This window comes from Lutra lutra, chromosome 8, assembly GCF_902655055.1.
Source record: "Lutra lutra chromosome 8, mLutLut1.2, whole genome shotgun sequence".
Classification (NCBI taxonomy): Eukaryota; Metazoa; Chordata; class Mammalia; order Carnivora; family Mustelidae; genus Lutra; species Lutra lutra.
Genome location: NC_062285.1, coordinates 82,653,220 through 82,670,796, shown reverse-complemented (window position 1 = coordinate 82,670,796; position 17,577 = coordinate 82,653,220). Strand labels below are relative to the sequence as shown.

Here is a 17,577-nt window from a genome sequence, read left to right as displayed (position 1 = left end):
CTTGCCTTGTGTGTGTGTGTTTCATTTTCTTTTGCAGTTTTGCTTTATTGCATGGGGGAAGGTAATTTTTATTAAAATTATAATTTTGTTTGAGCTTGGCATTTTTATTAACTGAATTACTTAAAAGAAGCTGCCAAAGAGGCACTCTTTCTTGCAGGATGAGCAAAACCCAAGCTGTCCATGTAGGAAGAAAAAAAATGTTTGTGAAATGTATTTGTATGCTAAGAGTCCTTTATTCCTAGTCTTTTTAAATCACATTACCTTTGGGATGATTTCAAATCACATATTTTTCTTGTTGTTGAAGATTAATGTATTTATTAAATCTGGTTTACCAGAATATATACAATGTTGCATAGTTACATTATCCCCATGTTAACAGATGTGTGTTCAGAAAAGTGAATTTCAAATCGCTTACAAATAGGAAGCCGAATCAGTTTGCTTCAAAAGTATTTTTCATGTGAGAGTATGACTTTTCAGAGATGTGTATACTTGGGAATACCTTCATGTTCGCGTGACCCAAGTCTCTAGAAAACTTCCTCCATATTTTGGCTTTTTAGTTAGGTTTCTGTCTAGCCTATATTATATACATCTTGTCCTAAAAGCTTATTTTAAATAAATGCCTCAGAAAGGAATTTGAATTTTCTGAAATGGGGGAAAAAAAAACCTTTAATATGCTGATTTAATTTAGGACAGTACTGGCATGAAGCTGTGGAAAAAACGCTGGTTCGTGCTTTCTGACCTCTGCCTCTTTTATTATAGAGGTAAGTTTCCCAAAAACTGTCTGTAGTGTATTATCTCATAATTGCAACAGAATATGTTAAATAGTGGATACTTTTTTAAAGAAAAAAACAATTCTTTGGTTGTTTTATTATCAACAAACAATATCAAGAAAACCTTTTCTTCATCCATATATAATACTGAGCAGTTGAGGTAGTTATGAAAATAGTATAGTGCTTTAAGAGGATTAGTCTTGAGTTGTGGTCCGATTTCTGTAATTTGATTGTGTGAATCTTATTTATGTTTTATGTAAATAGCATATCAGTCTTCACTTTGTAATGTTATCCTTGAATTGGGTGCCTAACGGATTAAAGTTATTAGTGTGATGAGATTCTTCTAATGTCTCAGCTTTGTTAGATCCAGCTGTTGATTCATTGAACACACCGCACTCCCCAGCAGATGTCTGGAGAGTATCAGAGATTACTCTGATGTATTGGCAATTTTTTTTTTAAACTACAAAGAAATGTACTTACCATGTATCCTCCTTTTCTTAAACTATGACAACCTCCCTGAGACATGAAGAAAATTGTGTAAGGTATATATACCAGGCTGTTAATGTTGGTAGTGGAAATAAAGGTATTATCTCAGGTATGGGGACATAGTCTTTATTTCTCCTATATGGACATCATAAAGTCCTTGTTTAAATATGTTTTCTTATTAGTAAGTTATTGATGGATGCAATTTTAGAGCCAAGTCCAGGGAAATCTCTGCTCTGTGCTATATGGATCTGTTAGATGTTACATGGTTCATACCTAACAAAGAAAAATCTACAAAGGCTGTGCTCTCCATAGAAATCTGCTTCGGCTGTAATATAAAATCAAGAATCTGGACAGTAACTCTTTCCTTCCTACTTTAAAGTTCAGTTGGAAACAGTCACTCAAGAATTAGAGTGTCAAAGCATGTTTAATAATTTATAACTTTTCTAGATAAGTATTTCACAAGATATAACAGGATTTTAGAACTGATTAACAACTTTAAAGTTTGTGATTATGCCCAAAAAGTGTGATGAAATTCTGTGGTCATCTATCAGAGCAATATAATGCATCTTAACCTTCCAATCTGAAATTACTAGAATGGTACTCATCTATTTTTCCCCCACTACAGACTGTGGTTGAGAAATACTGCTGAATCAGAATCAACCAAACCTATAAAATTTCATTTTGTCATAGAGATGTTGGTCAGACAGCAATTGTGGTATTATCTTTAGTTTAAGTGCCAACCATACTCTACAATTTTCCTTAAAAATTCCTTTAAAAATTTCCTACCATTTTTCTACTCTTTCAGAAAGTAGGAGTTATATATAACTCAAGCATTATTTCTAAGCTTATAGTTTGTACTTCTCTCTTTTATAGTGTATAGTCTACTTAGAGCTTTAAACAAGAACAAGAAAATATTTATTACTACCCTCATATAAAATTCCTTAATGTTAATTAACAACAAAAAGAACACTGAATTCCTTATAACTTGCTGTTGTTGCTCATGGAAGGGTACTGCTTAAGTAAAATAGAATAACTTTTAACCTAATTTTTAAAATGTAAATGTTGAGTTCAGAAGCCATACTGAATGTAAGATTCCATATTATTATTAACCAGGTGCATTTTATACTCAGTATATTTATTAATTTTAGTATGGTTTGCCAGACAGGAGCAGTGTAAAAAGGAAAACATCATTTAACTCACTTCTGCACTTCAGATGGTTGGCAATGAGTAGATTATACACTTTCACTATTTTATCAACAGGAATTGTCAATATTAATTGACAATTGAATTGACAATTGAAATAAAAACTACCAGATTTTAGTGAGATGATCATAATACCGTGCATTTTTTTGAGCATTTACCATATGCTGAGCATGTAACATAGATGATGTATTTTATCTGTTCTTTATAGCCATTTAACAAGGTAGGATATCTTATTTTGCCTGTTCACACAAGAGGACCCTAACGGGCAGTGAGGTCATATTGTTTGCCTTAGGTCTCACAGCTAGCAAGTTGTCAGAGCCAGAATTTAGACCTAGGCACTTCTCTGAACCACAGGATTTTTCCTTATACGGATTTCTTACCTTAACCTGCTGAATACAGCAGCGCCCCATTCATTTCTTCTGCATCTTCCAAGTGTCTAGTATACTGATGTACACAGTGCACTGTCAGCATTTTTTGACAAATCAGTCCACATTTCACAGATATGGAAAATAAGACAAAATAAGTGACTTGCTGTTTTTTACAGTAGGTTAGTGGCCAATACCAGATGGAAGCTCAAGTTTCCACTGTTCCTTGCAAAGTAGTGGGCATATTAGGACAGAACACAGATTGCTCTATTTTACAGTCTGTCTACTGACAATACTTATTATGGGATTTAATTCATTCAGCAAATATTTATTGAGCAGGACCTGCTTCATTCCAGTTGCTGTCAAAACAGTGAAAGAAAGTTCTCATGAAGCCTCACTCTAGAGGAATCGGGGAGACAGTAAATAAATTCAAATAAATAAACGATACGATGATAAGTGCTTTTAGGAAAATAAGATCATCGTATGAAGGACATGCATGGAGGAAAGATTTCTTTGGATCAGTTCTCTGAGCATGTGTTTTAGACAGCAAGGTCTGAATGACAAAGAAAAGCCAGATGAGTATAGTATTCAGGCAGGGGAGCAAGAGTGCAAAGGCTCTGAGGTTAGGAAAGTGGAACAATGAAGGAGCTGAAGGAAGCCGTTGCACCCAGCTAGAGGGCTGGCAGGTGGGAGGAATGAAGATTGCACCAATGTCAGGTTCTACTAGAATTTCAATTCTTCTATAGGTACCGTAAGGAAACAATTGGATGCTTTTCGGTATATGAGTGATATGCTTTGATTTACATTGTGGAACGCTCACTCAAGCTACTCTTGGAAAACGGATTATAAAGAGGAAGGAAGGAAGGAAGCAGAGACTAGTTAGGGATTATTAGGTAAAAATGTTAATGGCTCAGACAAAGGTGGTAGCTAGCAGTGAGCATTTTTGATGCACTGATACATTACTAGGTAGTAGGATACAGAAATGAACAATATAAACTCCTCTCTTCATGAAACTCACAGATTAGCTAAAGGAGTCTAAAAGGACTGTCATAGTGTTCAGTTGTGTTGAATGAATGTTGACCAGGTGTACACGAAAAGAATTAGGAAAGAAGGGTGATCTAGACAGTGGACTTAAGATATTCAAAGCATGAGGGAGCATGGCATATTTGTAAAATTACACATGGGACTTATGTAGCTGGAATGAAGGTTATGCCTGCAGACATAGCAGGAGTAAAGGCTAAAAAATAAACTGATGCACAGAAGGCATTTGTTTACAATCTTAATGAGTTTTGACTCTATCTTAAATGCAAGAATAAGGGGCACCTGGGTGGCGCAGTGGGTTAAAGCCTCTCTGCCTTTGGCTCAGGTCATGATCCCAGGGTCCTGGGATCGAGCCCCACATCGGGCTCTCTGCTCAGCAGAGAGCCTACTTCCTCCTCTCTTTCTCTGCCTGCCTCTCTGCCTACTTGTGATCTCTGTCAAATGAATAAATAAAATCTTAAAAAAAAATAAAAAATAAAAAATAAATGCAAGAATAATAATAGGATCAAATGCACATTTTAGAAAAATTACCCTAGCACTTGGAACTACAAGCCAGGAGACCAATTAATAAAGTATTGACGTATTCTAGGTAATGATAACTAGTAATAAATTCCAGTCTGTAAGTTATGTACCCAGATGTAATTATGTCTGTTTTGTCTTTGACCCAAATATCTTTAAAGCTGAGGTAGAAGTGGGGAGTCTAAAATGTTAACTTGAGGGGCGCCTGGGTGGCTCAGCGGGTTAAAGCTTCTGCCTTTGGCTCAGGTCATGATCCCAGGGTCCTGGGATCGAGCCCCACATCGGGCTCTCTGCTCAGCAGGGAGCCTGCTTCCTCTCTCTCTCTCTCTCTCTGCCTGCCTCTCTGCCTACTTGTAATCTCTGTCAAATAAATAAATAAAATCTTTTAAAAAAAAATAAAAAAATAAAATAAAATAAAATAAAATGTTAACTTGAATTCAATCGTTGAGATTCTTATGGTTCTTGTCCCAGATTATGGCCCCAGGATGTGAGCTCTGTGATAGAGATTAATGTGCAAGAGCCCCACCAGGGAGTGTTCATGGGAGTATTATTACCTGCAGGGAAGGAAATAGGTTAGGGTGGAGGGAGTTGGGCTGCCATCCAGTCTAACAAAAGGCCCGTCTCAGCCACTGGGGGACTTCGTTCCTTCTACAGATAATCAGTACCCACTCTTTGCTTGTCAGTGTATGCAGCCCTTAAGCTGAAAGACAGTTACTTAGGTCAGGCTTGACAGAACTAAACAGAAGAATGTCATGATTAGGAACATTTGAAGAATCTAGTGGAGAACTCTTAGGATAGTCATTTGACAAAAGATGAAGATTTTTATAAATGCAGTGCCCTTAGTTTTATATAATGAGGGCTTTATTTATTGAACACTTCAAATGGGCTGAGTGCATTATTGAGTTCTTCATGTCTCTTAGCTCATTGAACCCTCATGACAATCCTTTGCAATAAGTCCTGTTTTCCTCAGTTTTATAGTTGATAAAACAGAGATACCCAGCATCGATAACTTGCCAAGATCTCGTAGCTGCTTAGTGTCTGTCTGGGAAACCATTTCTGATGAGGCCATGAAGTCACCCTACACCATAGTGCTCTGCATATTCTGAAATAACTTTAGGAAAAGTCACCGTTTCCAATAATGCAACATAAGAGAATTATTATTTGATAAAAATGATTTTTAATAAAGATGACTTCATGAGCTATTTCTGATTATATGCTTTATATAAACAAAATGGATTTAAAAGTAGAATGTGACTCATTCTTCTAAGTTTTCATATTCTCTATAATTGATGGCTGCTCTCTACCTCTTTTTTTTAACCTTTTAGACTAAATCTGCACTTGTGTTCATTCTTTCATTTATTAGTGAACTCTACCTGAAGGAGCACAGTTCTAGTAAGAGAATTTTGTTGCCTTATGAGAAAATAACCTCTATTGAATGCAACTTTCTTTTGGAAGTTTCATCATATATATTAGAAATGAGAGGAAGATAAATAAAATTCCTTGTTAACTTTATGATAATTAAAAAACATGACAAGCAGAGTAAAAAGAATTATTTCTCATTTTTGGTTTTTCTCATTGCTGAGTTCATCAGCCTAACGCACAGCTTTATTAACTTGTCTTACGGGTTTCTAACAATGAACTGTATATTTCGAGTTCCGTAAACATCTCTGCCCCCAAGCAGCGTTAATAATGTGAATCTATACTGTGCCAAGATTAATGTTTTACCATTTTCCTGGGTGTGTTTTATGTGCTTGCCTTGTAGGCCTGTAATTTATTCCCATAACTTCATTGTGTATCAGAATGACCAGTAAAAGCTAACTACAGTTATATGTTTTAAAAATCATATAATTTTTATAGCATAGTTTTAAAAATGTATATTTATTCAGATGTATTTTAGCATCTACTGTCATTCTTAGAGTCGACATTGTAGTGGGGAGAGAGAGTTGGTAAATAAGTAATAAAGCATGTAGTATGTCTAAGGTATGGGGTTTGGGGCAGTAAAGTTCCAGAAAGAGAAGAGAGGGCTCTAGGATGGGTTAGAATGGGAAGCAGTGTGGTCAAGGAAGGCTTTATAAGGAGACATTTGAGCCAGACTGGAGGGCATGAGCAAGTGAGCTGTGCATTTGTCCTGGCTTGAAATGGGTGGGCATTTAAATCCTACCAGAAATAGTGAGGGGGTTGGGGGGGCATTTATTTTCTAAGGTTACTTATATGCTAATATATTTTCAGTGAATCACATGTTAAGGGGTTTGTAGACTGTGGTATATATGCCAAACAAATATATGGTTTTTTTATGTCTAATTGACATTTTTCTGATGTGTGAGCACCCTTTCTGATTTGCTTAGGATGGGGAAGCTTAGTGAAAATGAAGAAGTATATATACTTGGGCTTTTCAATATTTCCTTTAAAAACTTAAAAGAACTATCTAAACAACACATGAGTACAGTTCACTTATATATAGGAACCTTTTGATTGGATCAGAATAAATTTTGAGAAAATTTATTCTGCTTCCTGAGAACATTTAAAATTCTAATCAGATGCTCAATTATCTCTTAGATGAGAAAGAAGAGGGTATCCTGGGAAGCATACTCTTACCTAGTTTTCAAATAGCTATGCTTACCTCTGAGGACCACATTAATCGCAAATACGCTTTTAAGGTAAGGAAATAGTCATACTTTTTTAATTCTGTATTTGAATCTTGCACAGATTTTAAAAATGGATATAAAATATATTAACAGTCTTAAGTTTGAGTATGAGAATCCCTTTTAATTAGGAAGCATGTTCCCAAATATCTAAGGGCCAGGTGTCTTCATGTCTGTACTTCACAGTGGTTCTAGATAAAGCAAATTGCTAAATATAGCTGTAGGTGTCCTGGTGATCACTATACTATTCTTTAAAGGATACTGTATATTTGAATTCTTTCATAATAAATTTGGGGAAGAGGACTGTAGGAGACAACTGTGGTTTTTAACATATGTATGTTTATGATCTTAGAGAGTATTTGCAAGGATGTTCTTGGGTCTAAGTACATAATGAACATCAGGTAATTTTGAGATAGTATTGACATTGAGATTTTAAAACTTACTAAATCCAATCAGACCTAAGCCCCTCTCCTTGACTAGCAATGCCTATCCACTTCTCATATGCTGATTTGTGAAATACCTCAAGTTAAAGGCCACTTTAATGATATTTTGGTTATTTTTATTTTCAAAAGCCATACTGCATTCTTTGCTTTATGACTGTGGCTGAAATAAATTTTAGAGGTCACTTATTTTTTAAGTCAGTTTTAAGAACTCTGAAGAGTTTGATGTAAAAATTTCATTTGAAGGGGAAGGTAAGGGTAACATATGCTGTAATTTAACAGTGAAAATGTTTGCAGCCCTATAAAACTGATCCCATTTTTACTGCCCATCCACTTTTTTTTTTTTTAAGATTTTATTTATTTATTTGACAGAGAGATATCACAAGTAGACAGAGAGGCAGGTAGAGAGAGGGAGGGAAGCAGGCTCCCTGCTGAGCAGAGAGCCCGATGTGGGACTCGATCCCAGGACCCTGAGATCACGACCTGAGCTGAAGACAGCGGCTTAACCCACTGAGCCACCCAGGCGCCCTGCCCATCCACTTTTTTAAAGAATACCTAGGACTGCAGCTTATTTACAACTTGTGCTAATTAACATATTGCATTATTAGCTATAGAGAAAAAAGCAGGAAAGTTAGAGTGGTGGGTGGGGGGTGGGGGTCAGGGGTAGTGATGGATGGCCTCAAGGAGAAGGTGATGTCTGAGCAGACACTGTGGGTAAGAAGGGAATGGCATGGAATTTCAATAAATTTTATTAACATCGTAAACCAGAGAAGCAGAATTAAGTATTTATGATGCTATAACAAAATTTAATACTGGTAACTTAAAATAATAAATTGATAAAAGTTACTTTCACATGTAAGACTGTATGATACTGTTATTTGATCATGAGTTTAATTTTTGTGTTTGCTCATCAATTTGGCAAAAGTTCATTGAATGTACTCTTATAGGATATTTTGCTGGGTTCTTAAGACTTAAGTATTAGGATGTTGAAGTCTCAGTAACAGTGACAGTGCGTGTTAGGTGTACTTTCTCTGTAATTATTTGGTTTTGATATTAATTTTATTTTCTGTGTAACAAGGGTAGTAATTTCTCTCTCAAATTCTCTCTTTTGCAATGTTGTTTCCTTCAAATTTATGAGCCACTTTTGACACTGAAGCTACTGCTTATCACAATGGTGAGTAGAAACTTGATGGATGATTGTAGAACTTAAAGCTAGATAGCAGACTCTGTCATTATCTAGTAAATATTTCTACTTGACACCTGGCAGGCATGGTGTGGTTTGTTGGCATAGAAGTTGTGCCTGTACCTTGATCCTCTAGCACTAGCCCTGTTTCTTCCATTGATTACAGATGTGGACAGTGGTCTTTCTTTCATTTCTCCAAAACTCTATTCAGGCAGTCATGGCTTCAATCATTTTAACAACATGTAGCATTTGAGCTGATTCTTTTACACTGTTTCCATGGATAGTTTTATATCTCCAACAAAGTCTAGTGAGATATGTTGCTTATAGAGCTATTTGGATCACTGTGTTCATTGAATTTATTTGTCTTGATTCTTTCTGAAAAAAAATTTGTTGAAAAAGCTACTTTGACACTGTTAATGAAGCAGATAGTCAAGATTTCAGAGTAAAGTCTGTAGCTCCAGATTTATTCCTCTCCAGTTTTTATATTCAGCAGACTGTGTACTTCGTACTCTCCTTTACCTCATTGTATGCTGGGATAACTTTTATTTTTCCTTGTCTTTCATTGTGTGATAGGAAACTGTCACAGGCATTTTTACATGGAAATTAAGAATGTTTCCTCCACAGAATTCTCTACCTTGCCCTTTTTTTCTACTTTGATACAGCTACTACTGCTGTCCTTCTTTGCCTGTCAGCCCACGTGCTAAGCTGAGCTCTTAGTGCTCATGCATTGGACAGGAGTCCCTCATTGATGTCTTTATTTCATTTTTCTTCCATTTCTTAGGAACAGAGGCAGATTGAACTACTATAAAGATAAAAACCCACTTAACCACTTACATAAGCCTTCCTCAAACCCAAAATGTTTACATTTTTCTAACATCTTAATTCTATTTTTTTCAGTGTTCCAAGGTTCATTGTTTATGCACCACACCCAATGCTCCATGCAACAAAATATTTACATTTTAACTCTGAAACTTGAAATGAAAAACTAAAGGGAAATACCACTTTGGATCATTTCTTAATCTTTTATATTTGTGTATCTATGAGGATTAAACAAAATGCTTCAACAGCAGCACCTTTTGAAGACTGAAGAAATTGCTAACACAAAGGGGAAATGCTATATTTCTATTAATTTTGTTGCTAGTTGCTCTAGAACATTCTTTTTTTGTTGAAGTATAATTGGCATACAGTTAGTTTCAGGTGTACATCATAATGATTTGCTATCTTTGTATATTATGAAATGATCCCCACAATTAGTCTCCTTACCATTTGTCACTATACAATTATTATTAATATTATTGACTGTATTCTCTATGCTGTGTATTATATCCCTGTGACTTAGTTATGTTATAACTGGAAGTTTATACATCTTAATCCTCTTCACCTTTTTCGCCTACCCTCCAATCCCTCCTGCATCTGCTAACCAGAATTTTGTCTCTATATCTTTGACTCTGTTTCTGTTTTGTTTTGTTTGTTCATTTGTTCTGTTGTTTAGGTTCCACATATAAGTACAATCAAACAGTATTTGTCTTCCTCCATCAGACGTATAACAGCTGGCATAATAGACTTCCAGGTCTACCCAGGTCATTGAAAGATGCCATTTCTTTTTTATGCTTAAGTAGTACCCTGCTGTGTGTGTCTGCCACATCTGCTCTAGCCATTCGTCTGTCAGTGGACACTAAGCCTGCTTCCCTATCTTGGCTATTGTAAATAAGGCTGCCATGGGGGTGCATATCTCTCTTTGGTTTTTGTTTTGTCTTTAAAGGGTTTATTTATCTATTTGAGAGTGAGAGCATGTGCACAGCAGGGCTGGGGAGAGAGAGAGAATGAATCCCAAGCAGGCTCCACACACAGCACGGCTTGATGCCAGGTTCCATCCCAGACTCTATCCCATGACCCCGAGATCAGCACCCAAGCCGAGTCCGATGCTTAACCAGCTGAGCCACCCATGCATATTTCTCTTTTAATTGGTGTTTTTTTCTTTGAATAAGAAGAGGATTTGCTGGATTGTTTGATAGTTCTATTTTTAATGGAACATTCTTGAATAAAGAGGTGTAAATTGTAGTAAATGGAAATTGCTAGGGACACATACATGGAACAGGCATGGCAAGGAAGGCATAACAAGGAACCTCATTCTTACCTCTTTCCCTTCCCACGCACCTTTTTTCCTCATTTTGATTTTCAGAGGAAAAATGGCAATGTTGGGAGGACATTTTAATAGTTATATTTTTTTCAAGATTGAATAATATTTTAAGTCGCTCATTTCTGTAACTATATATAAGGCAAGTCTGGTTTCTTAGAAAGTTGATAGTGATGATCTATGTAGGGAACCACTTAACTGTCTTTCTTTTACCTTTACAGATCCCATGTATCTGTTTACAATGATCCTGTCATTTTCAATCAGGCAGCCCATCCAAACATGCGGACCTATTATTTCTGCACTGATACAGGAAAGGAAATGGAGTTGTGGATGAAAGCCATGTTAGACGCTGCCCTAGTACAGACAGAACCTGTGAAAAGGTAAAGGCTTATAGGGAAGATAATGGTGATTGCCACTTACATTTTATTCCATGCCTGGCAAGTGTATATCGTTATCATAGTACATACCATTTTATTAGTCATGATATGAAATAATTTCTTCCTCAGAGATCAAGGATTAATTCATGTTCTATATTAAATTAATATACCGTTAGTTAATTTGAGATACCACCTGCATTTTTATTCCACATTTCTTCTTTATTCATTTTCACCTATCAGTGTACTGAGGTGAATCCAGAATCCTAACATTCAAACTGAATATTCTTTCTTCTTACAGAATTACCTTTAATTTCCGGTAAGTACATTTTTAATTGTTATCTTAAACCTACATAAGACATAAGATCCTAAAAGAGAATTTATATTCATGAAGTTAATTTTATTGTGCTTTTATATTATGTTGTATTTTTTTGGAGTGTAATAAATAGAAATAAAAATTTTTGATGAGTTTCATTTATTCAGCATTTCCTGATTAATTCTGAAGATTTCATGATAAATGTCTCCAGAAAACAGCCCATTAAGCATTAAAATCATTTCTAAGTATGTCTGTTTCTTGATAAATTCTACCTTCTTTCTTTTGAAATTTTAGTACTTAGATTCCTTGATAATATCTAATATTAAAATTGATCCATGATTTCTTTTTCTCTGCTTTAACATCTGAATCATTTTAATAATCAATTATATTAAGAACTAGTGAGGAAATCTGTTTATACAACTACTTAAAAAGCAGCTGAATAATGTGCTTTAAAAAAATTGTATTCCCATGTTTTGAAGAAGGATCTGTGACACAATTAAGTTCTTTTCCAGTCAGCAGCAATTGAGTATATACCTTACACAGGGAAGATGCTTACTTGCAAGTTTGATCTTTTTTCTCTCTTCTCAGGGAATTAGGGGCTTGTTAAAATAGAAATCTTTAGTTTTGATAGGGAGGAGGGTTAGTGTACATACTAATAAAGTCTTTTGACTCACTAGTTAAAAGACTGAAGTTGATGCTATATAAATATATTTGTGGTTTTTTTTTAAATGTGTAGGTAAAAAGAATTAATTAAAAATCCTAAGATAATTTTAACCTTAAAGTAAAATTTTCAAGGAACTATTTAGAATAAAGAAATCTGTATTATAATTTAAATATATGATTTCTAGATAATCTCATATTGTATATTACCCTTATCTCAGAATTTCAGCTTCCTTTTTTTCTTATATTTCCCACACTAAAAACTAATTATTACTCATAATTTAGAATGATAAAAATAATAGTATTTTGGTTGGACTTCTGATAACCTATTAGTTGATTATGTGCCTGTAACAATTTTTAGCAGGTTGTGTTAATATAATTTACTCAGCCAGAAATTATTGAAGACCACCCATGTGCCCAGCCTGATGTCACCGTTATCCTGTAGGAATTGTGTCTTTTCTTGTACTTCTCGCTGTTGGCATTTTTATCCTGCCTTGTTGATCTCACTTAATATTTCAAACGGAAAGAACCTAATTATTGTAATATTTCATAAGTATAGGAAGAGTTTCTTTGCTTGGTTTTAAGGTAATGGGCTATCTTTCCTTTATGGCTAGAATACCTAACAAATATTTATCAGAGTATATCACCTAAGAGATAAAATACCTAGCTTTCCTGTAAACTCATTTGTTCCCATTTGAAAAGTCAGTATATATGTCTTTTTTTAGTATATGTGCTGCTGAAGTGAGCACTATATGTCTTTTTTTAATAACATTTCTTAAATGACAAGTCTTTGGAAAAATCAAGATAAAAAAAGGCAGTGCTGTTCTAATATAAATTAATAGCTATAAATTAACTAGAAGTAACTATGTTTAAGAATTTTTTCAGATTAAAAAAATTTTTTTCAGATATTTGATATTCACTCTTAAACCCACTCCTTCACCCCTATATTTCATAAGGATAAATATGCCTTTATAAAAGTGTAAATCTTCTATATCTTTTAAGAGAAAGAAGCTCTGTACCATATCTTTGTAAATTTTCCCAGTGTCTAATACTACTTCCAATCTAGAAGCTGTGAGTTATATCCAACCTAAATACATGGATCATACACAAAAATTTACGAAAAGTCGTCCCCATTCTTTTCCTTGTTTCCCTCACTACTCATATTGTAACCTCTGTCTATAGCTGTATGTGTGTGGGCTGTGTAGTTCCTGCCCATCACTAACACTGGCTGCAATACCATGTTGGCATCGGATAGGGGCTGTAGTCTGTACTGAAGTGTGGATGCTTGGCCAGTTCTGGAAAGGCCTCCCAGCACAGCATGAGCTTCACGATTTCGTGCAGGTTTAGACACTCAGCTTGGTCTTGTCAAGTGTCTGGAGGTGATTGGTATCAGAGAAGCTGATTCTCATCAAAAAGACCTAGCTAGAACCACTGGAATGGTGAGCAATAAAACGAGGCCCGGTCACGTACTGACAGGCAGCACATTCTTCCAGTGGGGAGGTGGACATGGAATGCCAGATTCTACTCCAAAATTGCTTGATAAGACGGAATGATAATAGTGATAAAGTCTGTGTCAGCCAGTGATGTGCTCCCCTAGTCCTCACACAATCCTGTAACCCTAGTGCTACAGTTACCCCCACTTACCGAAGAGAAGACGGAGGCACGGTAAATCACACCTTGTCCGGAGACACGGTCAGCAAGAAGCATTGCTGCAAGCTGAACACAGCTTGGTCTGGCTGTGAGAGCCCTTAACCAAAAGTCAGGTCCTCTTAAAAAAAAAAAAGAAAGAAAAAAAAGAAATGAAGCTCAAAAAGCAAATAAACTACTTGAAATGGGGAAAAAAAAAAAAAGTGAGGTCCTCTTGAATACTACAGACATGCTGATTAGTCTTATGGCTCCCATCTTCGACGGTATCAGACTCTGACTTCTTCGTGCAGCTGTTTCCACGAACCAGACTCACGTTTGTCTCAAGATGAGTTAATCCCTCCTCCCGGCTGGAAGCCACATTGTTTATTTCAAATGATCAGCTGTGGTAGTCCTTCAAGTGTGGATTTTGTGGTTTTACTGTCAAGGGGCAATCCTAATTTGCTTTATTTCCAGATTTCTAATGAGGTTACTCATCACTTTTTATCCTTCGGTGCTTTATATACACCATATATTTTATGTTTTCTTCCCCCACCTCCTTTCTGTTTATGCAGTATGATACTGTGCTTGAGTTTTCATATCACAATATTGGATTTATACAGGCTTAGCCTCTATGACCCTTCCAGTTTTTTTAATAAAGTCAAAGGTAATTTTACATTTTTCCTAGATTGAATCCAAGAAATAACATGTGCATTATTTCATCTTATTTACTTACCATTTTCTTCTCTGATTTCAGAGTGGACAAGATTACATCTGAAAATGCACCAACTAAAGAAATCAATAACTTCCCCAACCATAGAGTGCTAATTAAACCAGAGGTCCAAAATAACCAGAAAAACAAGGAAATAAGCAAAAGTGAAGAAAAAAAGGCATTAGAAGCTGAAAAATACGGATTTCAGAAGGATGGTCAAGATAGACCTTTAACAAAAATTAATAGCGTAAAGTTGAATTCGCTGCCATCTGAATATGAGAGCGGGTCAACATGCCCAGCTCAGACTGGACACTATAGGCCAGTCAATGTGAATAGTTCGGAGAACAAAATAGTCAATGTCAGCCTGGCAGATCTTAGAGGTGGAAATCACCCAAGTACAGGGCCTTTACACACAGAGGCTGATCGAGTCATCCAGAGAACAAACTCGATGCAACAGTTGGAACAATGGATTAAAATCCAGAAGGGGAGGGGTCATGAAGAAGAAACCAGGGGGTAAGTGTCTTGTCCTTCTGTGTTCAGAGCCCGGATTTCTTTCACACTATGCCCGTGGAGATTGGTTTCTGACACACCTATTGAAAAATACTAGTTTAAGTAGCGTTTTTAGGCATTATAGCTTCCTGTCTCTCTTCTTCATGGTAATCAGACAGGAGTCTTTTTTTCTGTATCTCCCATTGTTCTGTCCAGATTTCTCAAAGAGATCCCTACCCTGTAGAGGAAAAAGTTAAACAAACAAGTCCAGTATACTGTGATAAAATGAAGGAAGAGCATGATACAAGAACAGGGACAACCGACACAGCCTATGGGTCCAGGAAAACCCTTCTGCAGGAAGGGAAATACAGGCTGAAGTAAATGTAAAGGTGGCATGCTTGTCTTGGTTTAGATAGGCCAGACTGCAGAGTGGATAGGGAGCAGGAAAAGGAACCCAGATACATCCAGTATGGCTTAGGTGCTTCAGCTGTGATGGTGCAGGAGAAACGAGGCTGGAGACAAGCCAGAAGAGATGTGTTCACGTTGGCATTTCAGAAAGATCTCTCCAGCTGCAGGATCTGGAGAACAAATTAGAGAAAGTTCAAAAGCTATTGGAGTAAGTGAAATAAGGAGAAGAAAGGGATGTATTTAAGGTAGGATTGATGAGTGGAGTGCTTAGATATGCTTGATTGTAAGCTATCCCTTGCAATTTAGTTTGAGTAATAGGGGAAAAATCAAGAATGACACCCTGCTTTGAGGCCTCTGACCATCAAGGGTGGTATTTAGTGCCTTTAACTGCATAGAGAAGATCTGGAAAGAGAAAAAATAATAAATGACTGGAGAGGTTAAATTTGAGGTGCCTGAAGCCTATATAGCTCCCAAGAGAAATCTGGATTTGAATAAGGTTTGGGGCATCATCACTATATCAAAAGTACTTACAGAGAAGGATGAGAGAAGATAAATTTATTTAGCTGGAGTAAAATAAAGATTTAGCTGGGTAAAATAAAGATTCTAAAGGAAAACCTGAAAGAACACTTACATTTAAGGGGAAAAAAACAGATTGTGGGGGCCTGCAAAGGAGATGAAAAGTAAAGGCCAGAGGAAATGGAGGAAAAGCAGGCACCTACTGATGAGAAACAGTGTTCTGTCATTAGGCAGGAGTTTGGTGATACAAATTTTTAAAAATAATGTCGGAAGAATTACCTGAAGTTACTGTGACTCTTACCCCTCAGTAGTAGAAAACTATAAAACAATGACATGAATGTGTTTCGGTTAAATGAAGATTAACCTAACAGTGAGACTTCTTGAGGTATAGGAACATTCTTCCAGTTTGCTCAGTTGGCGTGCCTGGCTTCAGTGCCTGTCAGCCAGAGTCTCTCCTTTCAGGAACAGCTCAAAGGCCTGGGTGCACTTGGCCTCATCTTTTGTTACCTCAACCAGCACTGCAAAAACACTCCCACAATGTGTTCACTTTCATTTTCTTCTCCACCCTCAGCACTCACTTTTCTGATTTTCCCAGGGGAGAATTGTGAGATATATTTATTATTTCTGGCTGAAGAGAAGCCAGAGTTAGTTCGGGGCAGGGGGCGGAGGCTGAACAGATGTTTGATTGTACTTAAGGTAACCATTTTCAGGGAAACAATAATAAAAATCCCAGCCAGAAAATTTGCTGAATCTCTACCCAGCAAATTAAATCTCACTTCTTAGTGAAATCACTGTCCTCAGTGATTTCATACTTTCTTACAGTTGAAACTATAGTTAAAAAGGTTCAACAGACATCTGGAAGTTAGGTTTTCTTAATTGTTGGGCATAAATATTAGTTTCAAGAACTTCTGGGTTTCTTGATTGGTATAATTAACATACGTAAGGGCTTTCTGTGTGACTTTTTTCTTTTGAATGCAGACCTACGGCTTATGAAGGTTATTTTGAGCTAGGATTTCCTGTGTTTTTCACCCCTCCAACTTTGGATTCTCTGGCTAGAGTGTACTTTGGGTCACTGAGATAGATCATCTACATTATCATATGAACTTCATATTTTAAAAATAGTTGTAATGTTTTATAATGAAATAATTTTTACTGCTGGAAAGAAGCATATGGGTTATTCATATTGTGATTCATTTTGTAAAACTTTATGAAAGGCTTGCTTTTACAGTTCTGACAGAAAGAAAAGAGGTTTAATATTTAGTCAAATAGTAGATCCCTGCATCTGTGAGCAGAGCTTTTAAGTCTCTTTGTGCGTGGCAAGCACTGTTAAGACGCATGGTGCCTTAATCCATTGTTCTGTGTGGCAGAATCCCAGGGACAGGGTTTTCATGGTGTTTGACAGGCAGCTGCTGGTGAATGGAGCACCAAACCTGATGAAGGAGCTCACAGTGTTCATTTCTTAAGCTTTCACTTAAAAGTAAATCACACTTTGCTTAATTTGAATTTCTTTGGGCAAAACCACTGAAGGAAACTAGTTTTTTGAAAAACAGGTCTCAAAATGCTAGAAAGCGTATGGGCTAAAAATAAATTTACTAGATAATAACCTAACGTTCTATTAAATTTCTTCAAAGGTGGTTCCAAAGATGGCAGAAGAGCCTTTTAAATTTTGTAATCATTAATTAGCCTACTCTTA

General features: G+C 36.2%; 1 protein-coding gene across 12 annotated transcripts in view; it reads left to right on the top strand.

The window, feature by feature from the left end:
- PLEKHA5 (pleckstrin homology domain containing A5) overlaps nt 1-17,577 on the top strand; it is a 227,994-nt gene that overhangs the window by 145,544 nt on the left and 64,873 nt on the right. For all 12 annotated transcript variants that reach the window (XM_047740351.1, XM_047740350.1, XM_047740348.1 and 9 more), the window contains 4 exons: nt 689-761; nt 6,941-7,041; nt 11,051-11,166; nt 14,517-14,984. In XM_047740351.1, coding sequence (XP_047596307.1) covers nt 689-761; nt 6,941-7,041; nt 11,051-11,166; nt 14,517-14,984 — 758 coding nt within the window. The remainder of the gene's footprint in view (nt 1-688; nt 762-6,940; nt 7,042-11,050; nt 11,167-14,516; nt 14,985-17,577) is intronic.